Below are 26,712 nucleotides of genomic sequence, written 5' to 3' on the forward strand. Positions count from 1 at the left end.
GAACAACTCGGAATGAGGGCCTCAAATCTCTGTACACAGCTGCTGGGGTGGCTCAAAGGCCCACTATTGCTTGTGCGTGGATATCTAGGGCCATTGCAAAATAGTCTGGTAACCTAATTGATTATTTAGATTCTCTGCATAGGAGTGAAATTGAATTACTCTTGCATTACATTCAGGACTCTGCAAACTTTATGGTGGAGGCTGTGAAGGAAATTGGCCTGCTCAACACACATGTTACGGCCATGGCAGTGTCAGCACGTAGAGGCTTATGGCTACGCCAATGGACTGCGGATGCGGATTCCAGGAAAGGCATGGAGGGCCTGCCCTTTACAGGTGAGGCCTTGTTCGGAGATGAACTGAATACGTGGATATCCAAGGCGACTGCGGGTAAGTCGACATATCTTCCTTCCGCAGCAACCCCGGCTATAAAATCATATTCTGCCCCTACGTTGCAGTCCTTTCGGGCAGCAACATTTAAAAACCGATCCAAAGGTTCCTCCACTGCCTTCAGAGGTGGTCGAGGAAAATCCAGAAAACCTGCAACTACAGGTTCTCAAGAATAGAGCTCAGGTTCGGCTTCCTCAAAGCCTTCAGCATAATGGTGGACCACTCTGCCTGAAGAAAAGGCAGGTGGGAGCACGTTTAAAGGATTTCAGTCATATCTGGGCAACATCATGCTTAAATCCCTGGGTCTCTGGTCTTATTGCCCAGGGATACAGACTGGATTTTCAAGAACTCCCACCTCACAGATTCTTCAAATCAGGCTTACCAGCTTCTCAGGAAGCAAGTACAATCCTGCAACAGGCAATTCAAAAGTTGGTACAGACACAGATCATAGTCCCAGTTCCACCTCAGTAACAGTACAATGGTTATTATTCCAACCTGTTCATAGTACCGAAGTTGGATGGTTCGGAAGGCCCATCTTAAACCTAAAATCTCTAAACACATATTTACGGGTATTCAAATTCAGGATGGAGTCTCTGAGAGCGGTGATCTCAAGTCTGGAGGAAGGGGAATTCCTGGTGTCTCTGGATACCAAGGATGCGTACCTTCATATTCCGATCTGGCCGCCTCATCAGGCTTATCTAAGGTTTGCAATACAGGACTGTCACTACCAGTTCCAGGCACTGCCATTTGGCCTCTCCACAGCACCGATGGTGTTCACCAAGGTCATGGCAGAGATGATGCTCCTCCTCCGCAAACAGGGAGTGAACATAATTCCATACCTGGATGATCTACTGATAAAGGCATCCTCCATGGAGAGGTTGTTACAAAGCATTGCCCTCTCAACTCAACTACTCCAGGATCATGTGTGGATTCTGAACCTTCCAAATTCACACTTGGAACCGACAAATAGTCTTCCCTTCTTGGGAATGATACTCGATACAGAAGTACAGAGGGTGTTCCTTCCATTGGAAAAGGCATTGGTGATCCAGTCAACAGTCCGGGATGTCCTGAAGCCAACTCGGATATCGGTACATCAGTGCATTCGCCTACTGGGGAAGATGGTAGCCTCCTCTGAGGCACTGCAGTACGGAATGTTTCACGCAAGGCCCTTCCAGCTGGATCTCTTGCACAAGTGGTCCGGATCGCATCTTCACATGCACCAGAGGATACGGCTGTCACCGAAAGCCAGAATTTTGCTCCTCTGGTGGCTACAGACTTCTCACCTAATCGAAGGCCGCAGGTTCGGGATTCAAAATTGGTTTCTACTAACCACATGTGCAAGCCTCAGAAGTTGGGGAGCAGTCGCCCAGGGGGAAATCTTCCAGGGAAAATGGTAAAATCAAGAAGCCATTCTTCCAATAAACATTCTGGAAATAAGGGCCATATACAGTGCCCTTCAACAAACGGCACATCTTCTTCTTCAAGATCAAGCCATTCAGGTACAGTCGGACAATGTGATGGCGGTTTCATACATAAACCGACAGGGCGGAACAAAGAGCAGAGCTGCAATGATAGAGGTAACAAGAATTCTCCTCTGGGCAGAAAAACACGCTGTGGCATTGTCGCCAATCTTCATTCCGGGAATAGACAACTGGGAAGCGGACTTCCTCAGCAGACACGACCTCCACCCAGGAGAGTGGGGCCTCCATCCTGAGGTGTTCGGAGATGTGACAAGTCGGTGGAGAATTCCTCAGATCGACTTGATGGCCTCTCGTCTCAACAAGAAGCTCAGGTGGTATTGTTCCAGGTTGAGGGACCCACAAGCAGTGGCGGTGGACGCGCTAGTGACTCCATGGGTTTACCAGACAGTGTATGTGTTCCCTCCACTTCTGCTCATCCCAAGAATTCTCAAAACAATCAAAAAGACAAGGATTCAGGCAATCCTCATTGCTCCAGACTGGCAAAGAAGGGCTTGGTACGCGGATCTACTGGAGTTGCTCCTAGAGGATTTATGGCCTCTACTTCTTTGCGCGGACCTTCTGCAACAGGGGCCATTCATCTATCAAGACTTACCACGACTACGTTTGACGGCATGGAAGTTGAGCATCAGATTCTAGCCCGGAAAGTGATCCCGTACAGCATTTTTCCAACCCAGGAAGGAAGTAACGTCTTTGCATTACCATCTTATTTGGAAAATATGTGTCTTGGTGTGAATCCAAGCAGTTTCCCGCAGTGGAGTTTCAACTGGTATGTTTACTTCTCTTTCTGCAAGCAGGTGTGGATGTGGGCCTTTGCCTGGGCTATATAAAAGTCCAGATTTCAGCCTTGTCCATTTTCTTCCAGAAACAATTGGCTGCCCTCCAAGACGTTCTTAAAAGGGGTTCTGCACTTCCAACCGCCCTTTGTTCCTCCTACGGCACCTTGGGATCTCAACATGGTGTTGCAGTTCCTGCAATCAGATTGGTTTGAGCCTTTACAGGAGGTGGAGGTAAAGTTTCTTACGTGAAACACCGTCACACTGTTGGCCTTCGCGTCAGCAAGACGTCTGTCGGAGTTAAGGGTGTTGTCTCACAAGAGCCCCTACTTAATATTCCATGAGGATAGAGCTGAACTCAGAACGCGTCAGCAATTTATTCCTAAGGTTGTGTCGCCTTTTCATATCAACCAACCTATTGTGGTGCCAGTGGCTACTAACACCTCGGCTACTTCAAGGGCCTTGGATGTTGTGAGGGCCTTGAAGGTGTATGTAAAGCGAACAGCTCATCACAGGAAATCGGATGCGCTGTTTGTGCTTTATGGTCCCAATAAGATTGGGTGTCTAAGCAGACAATTGCTCGCTGGATCAGGCTAACTATCCAGCATGCTTATTCCATGGCAGGATTGCCGGTTCCAAGATCTGTACAGGCCCACTCTACTCGTTCAGTGGGTTCTTCCTGGGCGGCTGCCCGGGGTGTCTCAGCTTTACAACTTTGCTGAGCGGCTACCTGGTCAGGTTCGAACATGTTTGCTAAGTTCTACAAGTTTGATACTTTGGCCTCCGAGGACCTTCATTTTGGTCACTCTGTTCTACAGGAACCTCAGCACTCTCTCACCCGGTTTGGGAGCTTTGGTACATCCCCATGGTACTGAATGGACCCCAGTATCCTCTAGGACGTAAGAGAAACTAGGGCTTTCCTCTTGTTATGTGTGTCCTGGTTCGAATCTCACCACTGTCCTTGTATATCCTACTCTCGAAGTATGTCTGTCTCTTCGGGCACACTTTCTAGACTGAGTCTGGTAGGAGGGGCATAGAGGGAGGAGCTAGCCCACACTATTAAATTCTTAAAGTGCCCTTCGCTCCTAGTGGACCTGTCTATACCCCATGGTACAAAATGGAACCCCAGTATCCTCTACGGACTACGAGAAAAGGATTTATCGGTAGGTAATAAAAATCCTATAGCTGGTGTATCACAAAGACCTGTGATAGCGGGTTGTTGGATGACACATGCCATTCACACATGGGCGGCTCAAATTCAAGAGGTCCTTGTGGGAGATATGTCCCTGGTGACTACGGTGACTCTCATCAGGGACAGTGCACGCGTCTTGTGTGACTCTCTCAAGGAGATAGGCGCTATTAATGCTAGGACTACTGCCACGGCAGTGTTGATACGCAGAGCTTTATGGTTGCGTCAGTGGATAGCAGACGCAGATTCCAAGCGCAGTGTGGAGTCTCTTCCTTTCTCAGGGGAGTGGCTATTTGGGGTTGCATTGGATACGTGAATTTCAAAGGTTACACGCTAAATGATAATTACTTAGTTCAATTAATCAAAGAACCAACTAGGTACAATGCAATATTAGACTTGGTATTAACTAACAGTGGGGAATTGGTATCAAATATTATAGTAGGGGAGCCCATAGGTAACAGCGACCACAATATGGTCACATTCAATATCCGTTTTAATAAGCAGTCCTATACTGGCTCAACTAGGACTCTAAACTTTAGCAAAGCCAACTTTGACATGATGAAGGAAGCGTTAAAGGACATTGAATGGGAAATTCTGTCCTACAGATAAATGGGATGTATTAAAATCACTGCTAATTAATAATACTTGTAAATTTATTCCCACCAGCAGCAAAAAAATGAATAAAAATCCCAAACCAATGTGGTTTAACACAAATATAAAGGAATTAATGGACAAAAAAAGACGAGCATTTAAAAAAATACAAATCTGAGGGGGATGCGGAGTCATTCCAGCACTATAAGGACTCTAACAAAATATGCAAAAAAGGAATAAGAGCGGCTAAGTTAGAAACTGAAAAACTAGTAGCAACGGAAAGCAAAGCGAATCCCCCCCAAAAAATTTAAGTACGCCAACAACAGGAGACAAAAGAAAGAGAGTATAGGCCCTTTAAAGGACAAGAGTTGAGTCTTAATCAAAAATGATAATGACATAGCAATCAAACTAAACAAGTTTTTTTCAATGGTATTTACCAGTGAGGACCAAATGCTGAGTCTAACACAACATCTCAACAAAGATAATGTCCCACTGCTAAATGCTTATTTATGTGAGGAGGTAGTCTGTGAAAAGATAAAGATTAATAAGTCACCGGGTCCCGATGGAATTCACCCGATAATTTTTATGGAGTTGCACGCTGAACTAGCAAGACCTCTATATTTGATCTTCATGGATTTGGTTACATCGGGTATGGTTCCCAAAAACTGGCTTATAGCGGAGGTAGTGCCGATATTCAAAAAGGGGAGCAAAGTTGAACCAGGTAATTATAGACCAGTTAGTCTTACATCTATAGTGGGGAAAGTATTGGAAGGTATTCTAAGGGATGGTATTCAAAAGCTCCTTGAAGCAAATAAGGTCATTAAAAGGAACCAACATGGATTTGTGAAGGACAGATCATGTCAAACCAACTTACTTGGCTTTTATGAAACAGTAAGTGCGAACCTTGATCAGGGTAAGGAGGTGGATGTAATATTTTTAGACTTTGCCAAAGCTTTCGACACTGTACCTCACATGCGTCTTATCTACAAGCTACAAGAAATAGGGATAGGGAGCACAATATGCACTTGGGTCAGTAATTGGTTAGACAATAGGGAGCAGCGCATTGTGGTCAATGGATCATTTTCAAATTGGACTAAAGTACTAAGTGGTGTGCCACAATGGTCTGTACTAGGACCACTTTTATTCAACAATTTCATTAATGACCTAACAGTAGGTCTAGGGAGCATGGTATCAATTTTCGCAGACGATACCAAATTGTGTAAGGTTATAAATACGGAGGGGGATGCTGAGTCTCTTCAGAACGACTTAACTAAACTGGAAACATGGGCAGCAAAATGGAGAATGAGATTCAACACAGACAAGTGTAAGGTAATGCACTGTGGGGGCAAGACCAGAAATTACACCTCTATACTAAATGGGGTAATATTAGGGGATTCTGTACTGGAAAAAGACTTAGGAGATAACAAATTAAGCCGCAGTACCCAAAGTAGGAGTGCAGCAAAGAAGACTAATAAGATTTCTCTTTCGTCCTAGAGCAGTGATGGCTAACCTTGACACTCCAGCTGTTGTTGAACTACACATCCCAGCATGCCGTGCATCAGTTTTAGCATGGCCAAATAGCAAAACTGTAGCAGGGCATGCTGGGATGTGTAGTTCAACAACAACTGGAGTGTCAAGGTTAGCCATCACTGTCCTAGAGGATGCTGGGGTCATCAATAGAACCATGTGGTATAGACGGGATCCGCAGGAGACATGGGCACTTTAAGACTTTAAACAGGGCGTGAACTGGCTCCTCCCTCTATGCCCCTCCTCCAGACCTCAGTTTAGAAATGTGCCCAGGGAGACTGGTCACGTATCTTGGGAGCTCTACAGAGCTCTCTGGTAAAAGACTTATGTTAAGTTTTTTATTTTCAGGAAGGCTGCTGGTAACAGCCTCCCTACTTCGTGGGACTTAGGGGAGAGAAGCATGACCCACTTCTGTGAGTTCCAAGGCTCTGCTTCTGCTGACAGGACGCTCCGCACCTAAAGGGTGTTGATCGCCGGGTAAGCTCAGATGCTCGCTCCCACAGCCTGCCGTCACCCCCTTTCAGAGCCAGAAGACAGGTGAGTAACCGAAGACAAGAAGACTTCAGTTCGGCAGACGGCATTACAGAGGTACCACGCGGCCATGCTCCCACAGACAGCACTACGGGTGCAGGGCGCTGGGGGGGAGAGCCCTGGGCAGCATTATATTATTATCCTCTATAGTGAACACTGGCAATATAGGACATTTATGTCCACAAAATACCCCCGCCAGTATATGTAAAAAAGCGGGAAGAAGCACGCCATTACGGGGGCGGAGCTTTTTCTCAGCTCACTCTCTGCCCGGCGCCATTTCCTCTCCTACGGCTGTAGAGACGCTGGCCCTCCACACCGCTGCATACAAGTATCAGGGTGCTAAAAAAACAGTGGGGGCACACTTATTTGATATATGTTGATATTTATATGCATAGCGCTGCAGTCTGAGGCAGTTTTCTGATGTCTCAGTGCTGTTCAGCAGCGCGGGGCTGTGAGCTGGCATACTCCCACTGTGTCTCTCTGACTGACTTCTATAGGTCTGTCCCCTATAGCTCAGTGTGTTTGGAGGTGTTTTTACATGTGTGGTGAAAAATGTCTGAGGTTGAATGCTCTTCCCAGGAAGAGCCTGTACTGGGAGCACAGATAACATTGGGGGTGGCCCCGTCGACACAGCCGACTCCTGACTGGGCTAATAATGTAATGAATGCTTTAAATGTGAATATGGCTCTTATTAATAAGAGGTTGGATAAGGCTGAGGCTCAGTCCCAAGCTTATAAAAATTGGTGGATGATGTTTTATCTCAGGTACAGGACTCTGCGGGGTCACATAAGCGTTCATTTGACCAGTTAGCTGATACCAATACCGACACGGATACTGACTCCAGTGTCGATTATGCTGATTCCAGATTGGATCCAAAATTAGCTAAGAGCATTCAGTACATGATTGTTGCTGTTAGAGATATTTTACATATAAAACATGACCCGACTGTTCCTGATACTAGGGTCTGTATGTATAAGGGGAAGAAAATTGAGGTAACGTTTCCCCCTTCTCATGAACTGAACGCTCTTTTTGAGAATATATGGGACACTCCTGACAAGAAATTTCAGATTCCCAAAAGAATTCCAGTGGCATATCCGTTCCCCACTGCTAATCGGGAAAAATGGGAGTCAGTCCCCATGGTCGATAAGGCCCTGTCGTGTTTATCAAAACAGGTGGCTTTATCGTCCTCTGGTACAACGACCCTTAAAGACCCTGCGGATCGTAAGCAGGAAGCTACTCTTAAATCCATCTATGCGACCACGGGTACACAACTCAGGCCGGTCATTGCTTCTGCGTGGGTCAGTAGTGCTATTGAGAAATGGGCAGATTCCTTGTTAACGGATATAGATACCCTAGACAGAAACAGCATAATGCTGACGCTGGGTTACATCAAGGACGCTGGGAGCAAAAGCCAATGCAATGGCGGTAGCTGCTAGGCGAGCATTGTGGATTCACCAGTGGAATGCGGATTCTGATTCCAAAAGAAATATGGAATCTATGCCTTATAAAGGAGGTGCGTTGTTTGGGGACGGCCTTACAGACCTCGTCTCTACAGCTACCGCTGGAAAATCGTCATTTTTACCTTATGTTCCCCCAAAACATAAGAAAACACATCATTATCAAATGCAGTCCTTTCGGCCCAGTAGATACCGAAGAGGACGAGGCTCTGCCTTCCATGCTGCTAGAGGCAGGGAAAGAGGTAAAAGAAACCCAGGCTTCTCTGCCTCCCAAGAACAGAAGTCCTCCCCGGCTTCTGCCAAGTCCACCGCATGATGCCGGGGCTCCCCTGCTGGAGTCCTCGCCGGTGGGGGCACGTCTCAAGCTCTTCAGCCAGGTCTGGGTTCGCTCGGGCCTGGACCCTTGGATTTAAAAAATTGTCACAAGGGTACAAAATAGAGTTTCAAGATGTTCCTCCTCGACGATTTTTCAAATCAGCCGTGCCAGCTTCTCTGCCCAGCAGAGAGGTAGTGTGCGACGCAATACAAACATTGTGTCAGAACCAGGTCATTATCACGATTCCCCCTGCGTAACAGGGAGAAGGCTTTTATTCCAGCCTATTGGTGGTTCCGAAGCCGGATGGCTCGGTCAGACCGATCCTCAACCTAAAAGACCTAAATTTCTTTCTGCAGAAATTCAAATTCAAGATGGAGTCTCTCCGAGCGGTGATATCCAGTCTGGAGGAAGGGGACTTTATGGTCTCCTTGGACATAAAGGATGCCTACCTACATGTTCCCATTTATCCTCCTCATCAGGCCTTCCTGCGCTTTGCGGTTCAGGATTGTCATTACCAATTTCAGACGTTGCCGTTTGGGCTGTCCATGGCTCCGAGGATTTTCACCAAAGTGATGGCGGAGATGATGATTCTTCTTCGCATGCAAGGTGTTATGATTATCTTATACTTGGACGATCTCCTGATAAAAGCCAGATGCAGGGACAAGTTGTTACAGAACATTGCACTGTCCCTGAAGGTGTTGCAACAACATGGCTGGCTCCTCAACCTGCTGAAATCTCAGTTGATCCCTACGACCCGCCTGTCGTTTCTGGGGATGAATCAGGACACAGAACTACAGAGAGTTTTTCTTCCGGAAGAAAAAGCTCGGGAACAAATCTTAAAACCAACCAGAGTTCAATCCATCAATGCACTCGCTTGATGGGAAAGATGGTGGCGGCCTACGAGGTCATTCAGTTTGGCAGATTCCATGCCAGAGTATTCCAGTGGGACCTGTTGGACAAGTGGTCCGGTTCCCACCTACACATGCAACGGACGATAGTCCTGTCCTCAAAGACAAGGATATCACTGCTGTGGTGGCTGCACAGTTCTCACCTCCTTGAGGGACGCAGGTTCGGTATTCAGGATTGGATTCTAGTGACCACGGATGCAAGTCCCCGGGGTTGGGGTGCAAGGAAGATGGTCAAGTCAGGAGACTTGTCTCCACATAAACGTTCTGGAATTAAGGGCCATTTACAACGGCCTTCTACAAACGGGACGCCTTCTTCAAAGTCGACCCGTCCTCATCCAGTCGGAGAATGTAACAGCAGTAGCTTACATCAACAGCCAGGGCGGAACAAAAAGCAGAGCAGCAATGGCAGAAGCCACAAGGATTCTCCGCTGGGCGGAGAAACATCTAAGGGCTCTGTCAGCTATCTTCATTCCAGGAGTGGACAACTGGGAAGCAGACTTCCTCAGCAGACACGATCTCCATCCAGGAGAGTGGGGACTTCATCCAGAAGTCTTCACAGAAGTGACAAGTCACTGGGGTACTCCCCAAGTAGACATGATGGTGTCTATTCTCAACAAGAAACTCCAAAATTATTGCGCCAGGTCAAGGGACCCTCAAGCCATAGCGGTGGACGCTCTGGTGACACCGTGGGTGTTTCAGTCGGTATGTGTTCCCTCCACTTCCGAGAGTGTTAAAAACTATAAGAAGAAGAAAGGTTCCGACGATCCTCATTGTTCCAGATTGGCCAAGGAGGGCTTGGTATCCCGATCTTCAGGATTTACGCATAGGAAATCCCTGGCTGCTTCCTCTACGAGAGGACCTGTTACAGCAGGGGCCGTGTCAGTATCAAGATTTACTGCGGCTACGTTTGACGTCATGGCGGTTGAACGCCAGATTCTAGCCCAGAAGGGTATTCCCAGTGAAGTCATTCCCACTCTTATTCAGGCTAGAAAGGATGTTACGGCAAAACACTATCACCACATTTGGAGGAAATATATTTCCTGGTGCGAGTCCAAGCATGCTCCTGTGGAAATTTTTTAACTTGGACGTTTTCTCCACTTTTTACAAGCTGGAGTGGATGCGGGCCTTAAATTAGGATCTATTAAAGTACAGATTTCTGCATGGTCAGTTTTCTTTCAGAAACAATTGGCCTCACTTCCTGAGGTGCAAACGTTTGTAAAGGGGGTGTTACACATCCAACCTCCTTTTGTGCCTCCTGTGGCACCTTGGGACCTTAACGTGATGTTATAGTTCCTTCAATCTCACTGGTTTGAACCTTTTTCAAAAGGTGGATTTGAAATTCCTCACTTGGAAAGTGGTCATTTTATTGGCCTTGGCATCTGCACGGCGGGTGTCCGAATTGGCAGCCTAGTCTCACAAGAGCCCTTATTTGATCTTCCATGAAGATAGAGCAGAGTTGAGAACTCGTCAACAGTTTTTGCCGAAGGCGGTTTCTTCTTTTCATATAAACCAACCTAATGTCCGTCTCCCTCGGCACAGTTCCTATAACTGAGGTCTGGTGGAGGGGCATAGAGGGAGGAGCCAGTTCACGCCCTTATTAAAGTCTTAAAGTGCCCATTTCTCCTGTGGATCCTGTCTATACCCCATGGCTCTATTGATGACCCCAGCATCCTCTACGGTACTCAGAGAAAAGGATTTACCGGTAGGTATTAAAATCCTATTATTTATTAGTGCGCAAGCAGGACAGCATTTTCTCTTCTTTGGTGTTTTATTATTACAACCATGTCACCTCTAGTAATCCCACATGAGCGTCCATGTCACCTCTAGTAATCCCACACGAGCGTCCATGTCTCCTCCAGTAATCCCACACGAGCGTCCATGTCTCCTCTAGTAATCCCACATGAGCATCTGTCTCACCTCTACTAATCCCACATGAGCGGCCATGTCACCTCTAGTAATCCCACATGAGCGTCCATGCCACCTGTAGTAATCCCACGAGCATCAGTGTCACCTCTAGTAATCCCACATGAGCGTCCATGTCACCTCTAGTAATCCCACATGAGCATCTGTCTCACCTCTACTAATCCCACATGAGCGTCCATGTCACCTCTAGTAATCCCACATGAGCGTCCATGTCACCTCTAGTAATCCCACATGAGCGTCCATGTCACCTCTAGTAATTCCACATGAGCGTCCATGTCACCTCTAGTAATCCCACATGAGCATCCATGTCACCTCTAGTAATCCCACATGAGCGTCCATGTCACCTCTAGTAATTCCACATGAGCGTCCATGTCACCTCTAGTAATCCCACATGAGCGTCCATGTCACCTCTAGTAATCCCACATGAGCGGCCATGTCACCTCTAGTAATCCCACATGAGCATCTGTCTCACCTCTACTAATCCCACATGAGCGTCCATGTCACCTCTAGTAATCCCACATGAGCGTCCATGTCACCTCTAGTAATCCCACATGAGCGTCCATGTCACCTCTAGTAATTCCACATGAGCGTCCATGTCACCTCTAGTAATCCCACATGAGCATCCATGTCACCTCTAGTAATCCCACATGAGCATCCATGTCACCTCTAGTAATCCAACATGAGCGTCCATGTCACCTCTAGCAATCCCACATGAGCGTCCATGTCACCTCTAGTAATCCCACATGAGCGTCCATGTCTCCTCCAGTAATCCCACACGAGCTTCCATGTCTCCTCCAGTAATCCCACACGAGCGTCCATGTCTCCTCCAGTAATCCCACACGAGCGTCCATGTCTCCTCCAGTAATCCCACATGAGCATCTATCTCACCTCTACTAATCCCACATGAGCGTCCATGTTGCCTCTAGTAATCCCACATGAGCATCCAGGTCACCTCTAGTAATCCCACATGAGCGTCCATGTCACTTCTAGTAATCCCACATGAGCATCAGTTTCACCTCTAGTAATCCCACATGAGCGTCCATGTCACCTCTAGTAATCCCACATGAGCGTCCATGTCGCCTCTAGTAATCCCACATGAGCGTCCATGTCGCCTCTAGTAATCCCACATGAGCGTTCAGTGTTGATCAAGCTCCATTCTAAGCATCCTATCTTTTTTTTTTTTTAATACACATAAAAGCAATGATTACAGGTAAAACATGTCAGTTATAGAATGATATATTGTATCCTGTAACACCCTGGGTCTTGTCTACTCATTATATATATTAATGTATTTTATTTCCAGCAGATGGACACACAAGCAGGAATATCTCAGAAGGACATCTAATGTTATCCCCGGATTGTGACATAAAAGATAATGACAGTATACAGGATTCTCCAGGAGATAATCCCATTACCCCAATTATACATCCAGCTCTATCAGCTGATCCCTCTGATCCTGGGAAATGTTCTCCTGATCACTCTGATATTGGTGCATCTGTTACAGCTCTGAGAGTAGATACAGTGTTTCCATGTTCTATAGATACCAAATGTTTTACACAGAACACAAAGCTTATTACCCATCATCCAGCTAAAGCAGGTGAGAGGCCACTGATATGTTCTGAGTGTGGGAAATGTTTTGCATGCAACTCAAATCTTGCTACACATCAGAGAAGTCACTCAGGTGAGAATCCGTTTTCCTGTTCTGAGTGTGGGAAATGTTTTGCATTCAAATCACATTTTGTTACTCATCAGCATACTCACACAGGTGAGAAGCCGTATTCCTGTTCTGAGTGTGGGAAATGTTTTACACAGAAATCAGCTCTTGTTACACATCAGAGAAGTCACACAGGTGAGAAGCCGTATTCCTGTTCTGAGTGTGGTATATGTTTTGCACAGAAACCAAATCTTGTTACACATCAGAGAAGTCACACAGGTGAGAAGCCGTATTTCTGTTCTGAGTGTGGGAAATGTTTCGCAGTTAAATCAGAACTTGTTACACATCAGAGAAGTCACACAGGTGAGAAGCCGTTTTCCTGTTCTGAGTGTGGGAAATGTTTTACACAGAAATCAGCTCTTGTTACACATCAGAGAAGTCACACAGGTGAGAAGCCGTATTCCTGTTCTGAGTGTGGTAAATGTTTTGCACAGAAACCAAATCTTGTTAGACATCAGAGAAGTCACACAGGTGAGAAGCCGTATTTCTGTTCTGAGTGTGGGAAATGTTTTACACAGAAATCAGCTCTTGTTACACATCAGAGAAGTCACACAGGTGAGAAGCCATTTTCCTGTTCTGAGTGTGGTAAATGTTTTGCACAGAAATCACATTTTGTTATTCATCAGCATACTCACACAGGTGAGAAGCCGTTTTCCTGTTCTGAGTGTGGGAAATGTTTTGCATGGAAATCACAACTTGTTACACATCAGCGATTTCACAGGTGAGAAGCCATTTTCATGCTGTGAGAGAAATAAATCCGCTCTTGTTGAACATATTAGACATTACCCAAATACGGAACTATTTACATCTTCTGGAGTATAATTATCACTGTCATGCAATGTTCCTCAAGGGTCAACCTTATCTCCTATGCTTTATGCAATATAAATGCTACCACTGGGTGATATAATCAGACATCATGGCCTGGTCTACCACTGTTATGCTGATTACCTGCTTTTTGCTCCATGTATTGAGAACCGAATACCAATCCTAAATGGTTGTCTAGCTGAGCGCCAGGGGTGGATGATGCCAGTTGGCTGTGACTCAGTCTTTGTGAAACATAATAGAAGCTCACCAGCAAAGGACAAGACTACAGCTTTACCAACCATCTGGATTTATGCTTTGGTGTTCAGAATTGAAAATACTGAACATGTGCTGAATCTTTGTGTTGTCCTGGTATGTGGCTGACACAGACATCAGGTATCTGCCACATACAAATCCTCATTCTTCCATCTATGGACCATAGCCAGAATCAAGCACTTGATTCCCTCAGAAGTTCATAGACTACTGCAATGCCATCTACCTGGGTCACCCAGCAAAAGAATTACAGAGCTTGCAGCTAGTACAGAATGCAGCAGCCAAGCTGTTACCTAACCAGCCCCTTCCTGCCTCATAACACCCATTCTCTACTCCCTTCACTGGCTGCCTGTAAGATGACAAATCTATTTCATAATTGGCTAACTGACTTTCCCAGCTCAACATTACATGGTCCAAGGTACTAGAAGCAGCTTCTGCCTCCTTACTGCCCTGCTTGCTTGCTTCTACAGATGGACTGTTACCAGCAGTACCAAGAATCTCCTGTCATTCATTTATGGGTTGAATGTTTAGCTTTGTAGCCCTGACCATGGAACTCACTGCCTTGCACAGTCCAAGAGGCCACCACTCTAGAGACCTTCACAAGCAGACTGATGACTGTTACTCACGCTTTTCATTAATGTACCTCTATTTCTCATACGTCCTAGAGGATGCTGGGGATTCCAAAAGGACCATGGGGTATAGACTCATCCGCAGGAGCTTGGGCACACTTTAAAGACTTAAACTGGGTGTGAACTGGCTCCTCTCTCTATGCCCCTCCTCCAGACCTCAGTTAGACTTTGTGCCCAGGAGTGATGGGTCACACACTAGGGGAGCTCTACTGAGTTTCTCTGAAAGACTTTATGTTAGGTTTTTTATTTTCAGGGAGACCTGCTGGCTACAGGCTCCCTGCAGCGTGGGAGTGAGGGGGGAGAAGCAGGACCTACTTCTGTGAGTTTCAAGGCTCTGCTTCTCGGCTACTGGACACCATTAGCTCCAGAGGGTTCGATCACTTGGTGCGCCTAGCTGCTTGTTCCCGGAGCCACGCCGTCATTCCCCTCACAGAAGCCAGAAGAAAGAAGTCGGGTGAGTATTGGAAGAAAAGAAGACTTCAGACGGCAGAAGACTTCAGTAACGGAGGTACAGTGGTAGTGCTGCTCTTCATGCTCCCACACACCAACGGCACTCACAGGGTGCAGGGCGCTGGTGGGGTGGGGGGGTGGGGGGGAGCGCCCTGGGCGCATGTTACTGGTCTGCTTAATGTGAACAACTGGCAAAAAAAAAAAAGCATTTAGGTGCCGAGGCACCGTGGTTCATCCCCCGCCAGTATACTTTAATTATTTCCCTGCCACCGCTTATACGGGTGCAGGGCACGCGGGGGGGAGCGCCCTGGGAGGCGAGTCAGTTTTAACAGTTCTTACTCGCGCTGCCGGGGGCTCCGTATACAGACCCCCGCAGGCGCGTTATGCCGTGGTCCCCGTCGGGCGCCATGGGTACAGGGCGCCGGGAGGTGGTGGCGCCCGGGGCAGCATAGATAGTTAGAGCTCCCGGGCGCCGCACACGGGGACCCACCATGAGAGCGGCGGGTGCGCGATGCGCCCGGAACTCCCGCTTCCCGAACGTTGTCTGGGGTGCAGGGCGCACAGGGGGGCGCCCTGAGCAGCATGGTGCTGAGTGTATATATATATACCCTATATTTAGTACTCGGCCTATTTGGTTTTCAGATCCAGGGGGGCTATAGCGCGCCGAGAGGGGCGGAGCTTAGCCTCACACACTGAGTCAGCGCCATTTTTCCCTGCTGGCCCCGCCAAGAACAAACAGTGGGGAACGCAATGTTTGGACTGTGTTGCCCTCCCAGAGGTGTAATCTCCCTGTGTATAGGGTCCCCCGGCTCAATATAGGGATATATATATATATGATAGGGGGGGTGGGGGTTTAGCGACCAATGGTGTCTAAAATAATTTACAATTTCAGTTGAATAAATACGGTACAATTTATTATGTAAAACAATTTTTAAAAAGACAGAAACTTTTTCTAAAAAATGGGATAAAAACTATACATATAAATAGAATACCAGTTAAAAATGAATAAATAGTAAAAAGATTCCTTAACTTGGTATGTAGGTCACTGCCAGGTAGCCCAACGCGTTTCGTCCTTAAGACTTCATCAAGGGGTGTTGGCAGACTGGGAACAGACCTCTATTTATACCAGTATTAGTCTGGTATCAATTATGACATCATTTCCTGTTGATGTCACATGGTCTTTTTTAACAGACTAAGAGCAAAGTATTTTACATAAGAGAGTTATATAGTAATAAAGTTTATAGGTCCTATACATAAGTTAGTTCATTTTCTAGTTGAATTGGGGTTTAGAAATGCTTTTAAAGTCTCTCAGAAGTTGCGCCGGTGTTTTCCGCCCCACTTCCGGTTTTTCGGCGTCGCGTCACTTCCGCCCCACTTCCGGTAGTCGGACTGCGCATGCGCCCGCGACCTTCAGTTCTTCTAATAGCAAGGGAGCTAGGTGTAAGGCGCTTTGTTTTCATAGCGGCGGCCATCTTTGTAGAGATTTATTGTTCATTTTCTCTATGCGGTGGCCATCTTATTGTAGAACAGCAGGATTGACATTTATGGTATTTCTTGCATAGAAATGAAATAGAAAAAGGGGAGATTAATAATGACAAATGTGCAGCGTTTCTTCTTTGAAATTAAACGACAACATGTGACCAAGATATGGGATCCATATATTTATATTAGATACATAAATAAATAAATAAATATATATAAAAAGATGAATAAATATAAATAAATAATGATAGTTGATTAATTGCTGCATGTTATAGTGCAGAGTATGGCAGTGCAATCAATGTTTATTGCATATTGCATATTTTAAATAGGAGCGTTAATAAAGTAAATAAATAAATATATAAATAGTGCAGCCATTAAATAGCATAGTGCTAAAGTGCTTATTGCAAATTAACAGGAGGGCAGTGAGGGACGGGGTGGTGTTAGAGTGCCTCGTGGAGAGTGATAAAGTAGTATATCTGTTAGCTGAATGGTCAAGGTAACCGGAATTGACATGCTCATGTAGGCTATATTTACTTAGTTTGGTTACAGTACCTGATCTTCCCAGGTGGTCTCCCTGTTCTGGTACTGATCAGGCCCAACACTGCTTCGCTTCCAAGATCGGACGGGATTGGGCATGTCCAGTGTGGTTTGACTGTACGATTCACTTACCATACATGTGTCTCCGTTATTTATGATACAGCTATACACGTTGGTAAAGGACTGTGGTGGTGTGGGGTGGGCTGGGTTGGGGTTGGGTGGGGTGAGTGGGGGTTAGGTGGGGGGGGGGGGGGTTGGGTGTGGGGGTAAGGAAGGGGGGGGGGTGTGATTTATGGCTACTGCAAAATGTAGATCCGACCGTATAGTCCTGATGCCAGGAGTGAGAGTCACAGGAACGGCGCGATTTCATAGTAATCGTTGAATCCCTTTGGATGGAGTGTTTGTAGTTGGAAGATCCAGTACATTTCTCTTCGTGATAGTCTGTTGGCCAGGTCGCCCCCTCTTTCACCCAGTTTCACAAGTTCAATAGCTTTGAAAGTCAATGCTTCTGGGTTCGAGTTATGTGTTGAGTTAAAGTGTCTGGATACGGCGTGTGTTTCTATTTCTCTGACGTCCTAGTGGATGCTGGGACTCCGTCAGGACCATGGGGAATAGCGGCTCCGCAGGAGACAGGGCACAAAATAAAAGCTTGAATATCAGGTGGTGTGCACTGGCTCCTCCCCCTATGACCCTCCTCCAAGCCAGTTAGATTTTTGTGCCCGGCCGAGAAGGGTGCAAACTAGGTGGCTCTCCAGAGCTGCCTAGAATAAAAGTTTAGTTTGGTTTTTTTTTTTTTTTTTTCAGTGAGTCCTGCTGGCAACAGGCTCACTGCATCGTGGGACTAAGGGGAGAAGAAGCGAACTCACCTGAGTGCAGAGTGGATTGGGCTTCTTAGGACGTTAGCTCCAGAGGGACGATCACAGGTTCAGCCTGGATGGGTCACCGGAGCCGCGCCGCCGTCCCCCTTACAGAGCCAGAAGAGACGAAGAGGTCCGGTGAAATCGGCGGCAGAAGACATCCTGTCTTCAAGACTAAGGTAGCGCACAGCACCGCAGCTGTGCGCCATTGCTCTCAGCACACTTCACACTCCGGTCACTGAGGGTGCAGGGCGCTGGGGGGGGAACGCCCTGAGACGCAATATAAAACACATTTATCCTTAGTTGGCTAAAGGAATACATCACATATAGCTCCAGGGCTATATGGATGTATTTTTTCCCCTGCCATTTTACACATAAAAAAGCGGGAGTTAAGGACGTCGTGAAGGGGCGGGGCCTATCTCCTCAGCACACTGGCGCCATTTTTCCCTCACAGCTCCGCTGGAAGGACGGCTCCCTGATTCTCCCCTGCAGTACTGCATCTGATTCAGGGTAAAAAAGAGAAGGGGGGGCATGGTGGCAGCAAATAACTAATATTAACCGCAGCTATAAGGGAATAACACTTATATAAGGTTATCCCTGTATATATATATAGCGCTGGGGTGTGTGCTGGCAGACTTTCCCTCTGTCTCTCCAAAGGGCTAAGTGGGGTCCTGTCCTCTATCAGAGCATTCCCGGTGTGTGTGCTGTGTGTCGGTACGCGTGTGTCGACATGTATGAGGAGGAAAATGAGGTGGAGGCGGAGCAGTTGCCTGTGTTAGTGATGTCACCCCCTAGGGAGTCGACACCTGACTGGATGATTGTGTTTAAAACAATTAAGTGATAATGTCAGCAATTTGCAAAAAACTGTTGACGACATGAGAAAGCCGGCAAATCAATTAGTGCCTGTTCAGGCGTCTCAGACACCCTCAGGGGCCCTAAAACGGCCGCTACCTCAGTGGGTCGACACGGATCCAGATACTGATACTGGATCTAGTGTCGACGGTGACGAGACAAACGTAATGTCCAGTAGGGCCACACGTTACATGATCACGGCAATGAAAGAGGCATTAAATCTTTCTGACACTACAAGTACCACAAAGGCGGGTATTATGTGGGGTGTGAAAAAACTGCCAATAGTTTTTCCAGAGTCAGATGAAATAAATGAGGTGTGTGATAAAGCGTGGGTTTCCCCTGATAAAAAACAGCTAATTTCAAATAAATTATTAGCACTATACCCTTTCCCGCCAGAGGTTAGGGCGCGGTGGGAAACACCCCCTAGGGTAGATAAGGCGCTTACACGTTTATCTAAACAAGTAGCGTTACCGTCCCCTGAGACGGCCACCCTCAAAGAACCAGCTGATAGGAGGCTAGAAAATATCCTAAAAAGTATATACACACATACTGGTGTTATACTGCGACCAGCAATCGCATCAGCCTGGATGTGCAGTGCTGGAGTTGCATGGGCGGATTCCCTGACTGAGAATATTGATACCCTGGATAGGGACAATATTTTGTTAACTATAGACCATTTAAAGGACGCATTGCTATATATGCGTGATGCGCAGAGGGATATTTGTACCCTGGCATCAAGAGTAAGCGCAATGTCCATTTCTGCCAGAAGAGCATTATGGACCCGACAGTGGTCAGGGGACGCAGATTCCAAACGGCACATGGAAGTATTGCCGTATAAGGGGGAGGAGTTATTTGGGGCTGGTCTAACAGACCTGGTGGCCACGGCAACGGCTGGAAAATCCACCTTTTTACCCCAGGGTACTTCACATCAGCAGAAAAAGACACAGTCTTTTCAAACTCAGTCCTTTCGTTCCCACAAGTATAAGCGAGCAAAAGGCCAATCCTTTCTGCCCAAGGGCAGAGGAAGAGGGAAAAGGCAGCATCACGCAGCCGCTTCCCAGGAGCAGAAGCCCTCCCCTGCTTCTGCCAAGTCTTCAGCATGACGCTGGGGATTTACAAGTAGACTTAGACACGGTGGGGGCCCGTCTCAAGAATTTCAACGCGCAGTGGGCTCACTCGCAAGTGGATCCTTGGATTCTACAGGTAGTATCACAGGGGTACAAACTGGAATTCGAGGCGTTTCCTCCTCATCGTTTCCTCAAGTCTGCTTTACCAAAGTCTCCCTCCGACAGGGAGGCAGTTCTGGAAGCCATTCACAAGCTGTACTCCCAGCAGGTGATAATCAAGGTACCCCTCCTACAACAAGGGAAGGGGTATTATTCCACACTATTTGTGGTACCGAAGCCGGACGGCTCGGTGAGACCAATCTTAAATCTAAAATCTTTGAACATTTACATAAAAAAGTTCAAATTCAAGATGGAGTCACTCAGAGCGGTGATAGCAAACCTGGAAGAGGGGGACTATATGGTGTCGCTGGACATAAAAGATGCTTATCTCCACGTCCCAATATACCCTTCTCACCAAGGGTACCTCAGGTTTGTAGTACAAGACTGTCATTATCAGTTTCAGACGCTGCCGTTTGGATTGTCCACGGCGCCTCGGGTCTTTACCAAGGTAATGGCCGAAATGATGATGCTCCTACGAAGGAAAGGCATCTTAATTATCCCTTACTTGGACGATCTCCTGATAAGGGCAAGAACCAAGGAACAGTTAGTAGTCGGGGTGGCACTAACTCAGGTAGTGCTAAAACAGCACGGATGGATTCTAAATATCCCAAAATCGCAGCTGATTCCAACGACACGGCTACTGTTCTTAGGAATGATTCTGGACACAGTCCAGAAGAAGGTGTTTCTCCCGGAGGAGAAGGCCAGGGAGTTATCCGAGCTAGCCAGGAACCTCCTAAAACCAGGACAGGTCTCAGTACATCAGTGCACGAGGGTCCTGGGAAAAATGGTGGCTTCTTACGAAGCGATTCCATTCGGAAGATTCCATGCAAGAACTTTTCAGTGGGATCTACTGGGAAAATGGTCCGGATCGCATCTTCAGATGCATCAACGGATAACCCTGTCGCCAAGGACAAGGGTGTCGCTCCTGTGGTGGCTGCAGAGTGCTCATTTACTAGAGGGCCGCAGATTTGGCATTCAGGATTGGATCCTGGTAACCACGGATGCCAGCCTGAGAGGCTGGGGAGCAGTCACACAGGGAAGAAATTTCCAGGGCTTGTGGTCAAGCATGGAAACATCTCTTCATATAAACATTCTGGAACTAAGGGCCATTTACAATGCCTTAATTCACAAAACCTCTGCTTCAGGGTCAGGCGGTGTTGATCCAATCGGACAACATCACGTCAGTCGCCCACGTAAACAGGCAGGGCGGCACGAGAAGCAGAAGGGCAATGGCAGAGACTGCAAGGATTCTTCGCTGGGCGGAGAATCATGTGATAGCACTGTCGGCAGTGTTCATTCCGGGAGTGGACAACTGGGAAGCAGACTTCCTCAGCAGACACGACCTTCACCCGGGAGAGTGGGGACTTCACCCAGAAGTCTTCCACCAAATTGTAAACCTTTGGGAAAAACCAAAGGTGGACATGATGGCGTCACGTCTAAACAAAAAACTGGACAGATATTGCGCCAGGTCAAGGGACCCTCAGGCAATAGCAGTGGACGCTCTGGTAACGCCGTGGGTGTACCAGTCAGTGTATGTGTTCCCTCCTCTGCCCCTCATACCAAAAGTATTGAGAATAATAAGAAGGAGAGGAGTAAGAACTATACTCGTGGTTCCGGATTGGCCAAGAAGGTCTTGGTACCCGGAACTTCAAGAGATGCTCACGGACGAACCGTGGCCTCTACCTCTAAGAAAGGACCTGCTCCAGCAGGGGCCTTGTCTGTTCCAAGACTTACCGCGGCTGCGTTTGACGGCATGGCGGTTGAACGCCGGATCCTAAAGGACAAGGGCATTCCAGAAGAAGTCATCCCTACTCTGGTAAAAGCCAGAAAGGAAGTAACCGCAAAACATTATCACCGCATTTGGCGTAAATATGTTGCGTGGTGTGAGGCCAAGAAGGCCCCTACAGAGGAATTTCAACTGGGTCGTTTCTTGCATTTCCTGCAAAACAGGACTGTCTATGGGCCTAAAATTAGGGTCCATTAAGGTTCAAATTTCGGCCTTGTCAATATTCTTCCAGAAAGAATTGGCTTCAGTACCTGAAGTTCAGACTTTTGTAAAAGGGGTGCTGCACATACAGCCTCCTTTCGTGCCTCCAGTGGCACCTTGGGATCTCAATGTTGTGTTGAGATTTCTAAAATCGCACTGGTTTGAACCATTGGCTACGGTAGATTTAAAATATCTCACGTGGAAGGTGTCGATGCTGTTGGCCTTGGCTTCAGCCAGGCGTGTGTCAGAATTGGCGGCTTTATCATGTAAAAGCCCTTACTTAATTTTTCATTCTGACAGGGCGGAATTGAGGACTCGTCCTCAATTTCTGCCTAAGGTGGTTTCTGCGTTTCACATGAACCAACCTATTGTGGTACCTGCGGCTACTAGGGACTTAGAGGACTCTAAGTTGCTGGACGTTGTCAGGGCCTTGAAAATATATGTTTCCAGGACGGCTGGAGTCAGAAAATCTGATTCGCTGTTTATCTTGTATGCACCCAACAAGCTGGGTGCTCCTGCTTCAAAGCAGACGATTGCTCGCTGGATTTGTAGTACAATTCAGCTGGCACATTCTGTGGCAGGATTGCCACAGCCAAAATCAGTAAAAGCCCATTCCACAAGGAAAGTGGGCTCATCTTGGGCGGCTGCCCGAGGGGTCTCGGCTTTACAACTTTGCCGAGCAGCTACTTGGTCAGGGGCAAACACGTTTGCAAAATTCTACAAATTTGATACCCTGGCTGAAGAGGACCTGGAGTTCTCTCATTCGGTGCTGCAGAGTCATCCGCACTCTCCCGCCCGTTTGGGAGCTTTGGTATAATCCCCATGGTCCTGACGGAGTCCCAGCATCCACTAGGACGTCAGAGAAAATAAGATTTTACTTACCGATAAATCTATTTCTCGTAGTCCGTAGTGGATGCTGGGCGCCCATCCCAAGTGCGGATTGTCTGCAATACTTGTATATAGTTATTGTTACAAAAATCGGGTTATTCTTGTTGTGAGCCATCTTTTTAGAGGCTCCTTCGTTGTTATCATACTGTTAACTGGGTTCAGATCACAGGTTGTACGGTGTGATTGGTGTGGCTGGTATGAGTCTTACCCGGGATTCGATATCCTTCCTTATTATGTACGCTCGTCCGGGCACAGTATCCTAACTGGCTTGGAGGAGGGTCATAGGGGGAGGAGCCAGTGCACACCACCTGATATTCAAGCTTTTATTTTGTGCCCTGTCTCCTGCGGAGCCGCTATTCCCCATGGTCCTGACGGAGTCCCAGCATCCACTACGGACTACGAGAAATAGATTTATCGGTAAGTAAAATCTTATTTTTATTCCTTATATTGCGGACATGTTCTTGGATTCTCAATTTAAGAGGTCTTTTGGTCTTTCCCACATATTGCTTGCCGCACCCACATTCTAACAGGTAGATCACTGATTGGGTATTACAATTTATGAAGTCTTTAATTTTGTGAATTTCCCTTTTTTCCGTGTCTGTGAAGGTCTTCCTTACTGGGTGTAGGTACCTGCAGATATTACATCGACCGCACTTGTAGGAGCCAGTGCATTTTGGCATTCTTGGAACCACTTTAGTATCATTCCGCAACATACTGGGGGCTAGTGTATCTTTGAGGTTTTTTGATTTTCTGAAGATAATCTCGGGGCGAGGAGGTAGAATTTCTTTAAGTATTGGGTCCATTAGTAGGACTCCCCAATGGTTCTTGAGTGAGTCCCTGATGTTTTTTTCGTGACGGTTATATGTAGTAATAAAAGAGATGGAGTCCTTTTTTGTTTCTTTGGTCTTATATTCAAGTAATGTAGATCTTTCCAAGGCTTTTGCTTTTGTGGCAGCTTCTTCCAGAATATTCGTAGGGTACTCCTTATCTTTAAATCTGTGTTTGTATTTCTCAATTTGGGCTTCACATTCTTCTTGATTGGTACAATTTCTCTTTATTCTATTAAATTGAGAGAAGGGGATATTATTTTTCCATTTCTTTAAGTGGTTACTTCTGTAATGCAGGTAGCTATTCGTATCCACTTGTTTAATGAAGTTTTTTGTCTCAATTTTATTGTCCTTTGCTATTAGAACCAGATCAAGAAATTCAATAGAGTCTTGGTTGATCTTGGATGTAAAGATGAGGTTCATATCATTTTCACTTAGATATTTAAGGAATTCATAAAAACTTTCTTCTGTTCCATCCCAGATGATTAAAATGTCATCTATGTAGCGACGATAAAAGGTTAAATGTTCCTTAAAATCATGTTTGCCATATATAAAATTCTTCTCCCAACTGCCCATAAAAAGATTTGCGAAACTTGGTGCAAAAATTGTACCCATCGCGGTCCCACAGCGTTGTAAATAAAAGTCATCTAAAAATTTAAAATAATTGTGTTGAAGGATAAAAAGCATAACATCACAGATAAAATCTTTATGAATCGTTGTTAATGCCGTATCATTTTCCAAAAACTCTCTGCATGCGTTTACACCTTTTTGATGATCTATACAGGTATATAACGATTGTACATCTATTGTTACCCACTTAAAGGTGTCTTTCCACACAAAGTCTTTTAGGGAGTTCAGTACGGAGGTTGTGTCTTTTAAAAATGATGGTAAGTCTTTTACGTATGGTTTTAAAAAGACATCTACGTATTCTGACAGGTTTGATGTAAGAGAATCGATACCCGCCACTATTGGTCTTCCGGGCGGGTTTTCCAAATTTTTGTGAATTTTAGGCAGGAAATAGAAAATAGGGGTAATGGGATCTGATTTGAACAAGAATTGGAATTCTCCCTTTGTGAGAATGTTTGTATGAAGACCACGTACTAGTAGTGTTCTTAGTTCTTCAATGAAAACGTCTTTAGGGTCGTTGGACAATTTTATATAGGATGCATTGTCCCCCAATAGTCTCTCTGCTTCTGTGATATATTTATCACGGTCCATTATGACCAGACCCCCCCCTTTATCAGCTTGTTTTAAAACGATTTCCTGGTTTTTCTGTAGCTTTTTTAAAGCTTCTTGTTCTCGATTTGTGATGTTCTTTTCCTTTATTTTCACAAGATCGGTGTCGCATAGGTCCTTCTTTACCATCTCATAAAAAATATCAATATTACTCCCTTTTGATTCTAATGGATAAAATTTAGAATTTGGTTTCAGACCCGACACACCCAAACCCCCCCCCCCCCCACCTAACCCCCACTCACCCCACCCAACCCCAACCCAGCCCACCCCACACCACCACAGTCCTTTACCAACGTGTATAGCTGTATCATAAATAACGGAGACACATGTATGGTAAGTGAATCGTACAGTCAAACCACACTGGACATGCCCAATCCCGTCCGATCTTGGAAGCGAAGCAGTGTTGGGCCTGATCAGTACCAGAACAGGGAGACCACCTGGGAAGATCAGGTACTGTAACCAAACTAAGTAAATATAGCCTACATGAGCATGTCAATTCCGGTTACCTTGACCATTCAGCTAACAGATATACTACTTTATCACTCTCCACGAGGCACTCTAACACCACCCCGTCCCTCACTGCCCTCCTGTTAATTTGCAATAAGCACTTTAGCACTATGCTATTTAATGGCTGCACTATTTATATATTTATTTATTTACTTTATTAACGCTCCTATTTAAAATATGCAATATGCAATAAACATTGATTGCACTGCCATACTCTGCACTATAACATGCAGCAATTAATCAACTATCATTATTTATTTATATTTATTCATCTTTTTATATATATTTATTTATTTATTTATGTATCTAATATAAATATATGGATCCCATATCTTGGTCACATGTTGTCGTTTAATTTCAAAGAAGAAACGCTGCACATTTGTCATTATTAATCTCCCCTTTTTCTATTTCATTTCTATGCAAGAAATACCATAAATGTCAATCCTGCTGTTCTACAATAAGATGGCCACCGCATAGAGAAAATGAACAATAAATCTCTACAAAGATGGCCGCCGCTATGAAAACAAAGCGCCTTACACCTAGCTCCCTTGCTATTAGAAGAACTGAAGGTCGCGGGCGCATGCGCAGTCCGACTACCGGAAGTGGGGCGGAAGTGACGCGACGCCGAAAAACCGGAAGTGGGGCGGAAAACACCGGCGCAACTTCTGAGAGACTTTAAAAGCATTTCTAAACCCCAATTCAACTAGAAAATGAACTAACTTATGTATAGGACCTATAAACTTTATTACTATATAACTCTCTTATGTAAAATACTTTGCTCTTAGTCTGTTAAAAAAGACCATGTGACATCAACAGGAAATGATGTCATAATTGATACCAGACTAATACTGGTATAAATAGAGGTCTGTTCCCAGTCTGCCAACACCCCTTGATGAAGTCTTAAGGACGAAACGCGTTGGGCTACCTGGCAGTGACCTACATACCAAGTTAAGGAATCTTTTTACTATTTATTCATTTTTAACTGGTATTCTATTTATATGTATAGTTTTTATCCCATTTTTTAGAAAAAGTTTCTGTCTTTTTAAAAATTGTTTTACATAATAAATTGTACCGTATTTATTCAACTGAAATTGTAAATTATTTTAGACACCATTGGTCGCTAAACCCCCACCCCCCCTATCTTAAATTCTCTCATACAGGGAACCGCCATCCCTGTTAGGGGTAAGCAGACGCCCTTTTAAATTTTTAGGGAGTGTCAGAGTGGTACTACTTATATCTATATTCAAGTTTAACGTTGATGAACACAAGTGGCGCAATAATTTCTTCTATATATATATATATATATATATATATAGTCAGTAAAGAAGAGGCGGCACTCGGAGGCTTTAAAGTGCAAAGCGTG

General features: G+C 45.8%; 2 protein-coding genes and 2 pseudogenes across 2 annotated transcripts in view; 3 read left to right on the forward strand and 1 right to left on the reverse strand.

Annotated features, from left to right (window-relative positions):
• LOC134984775 (zinc finger protein 665-like) overlaps positions 1-13,336 on the forward strand; it is a gene marked incomplete at its 3' end in the record, with an annotated part of 80,636 nt that extends 67,300 nt beyond the window's left edge. Inside the window, exons 3-6 of the mRNA XM_063950269.1 lie at positions 143-364; positions 456-630; positions 712-819; positions 12,773-13,336. Coding sequence (XP_063806339.1) covers positions 143-364; positions 456-630; positions 712-819; positions 12,773-13,336 — 1,069 coding nt within the window. The remainder of the gene's footprint in view (positions 1-142; positions 365-455; positions 631-711; positions 820-12,772) is intronic.
• The window catches only part of LOC134984782 (zinc finger protein 585B-like), a 671,664-nt gene that overhangs the window by 296,564 nt on the left and 348,388 nt on the right, over positions 1-26,712 (forward strand). The gene's annotated exons all lie outside the window — the stretch shown is intronic.
• On the reverse strand, positions 16,973-17,092 carry LOC134984791 (5S ribosomal RNA; annotated as a pseudogene).
• On the forward strand, positions 25,185-25,304 carry LOC134984792 (5S ribosomal RNA; annotated as a pseudogene).

This window comes from Pseudophryne corroboree, assembly GCF_028390025.1.
Source record: "Pseudophryne corroboree isolate aPseCor3 chromosome 3 unlocalized genomic scaffold, aPseCor3.hap2 SUPER_3_unloc_8, whole genome shotgun sequence".
Classification (NCBI taxonomy): Eukaryota; Metazoa; Chordata; class Amphibia; order Anura; family Myobatrachidae; genus Pseudophryne; species Pseudophryne corroboree.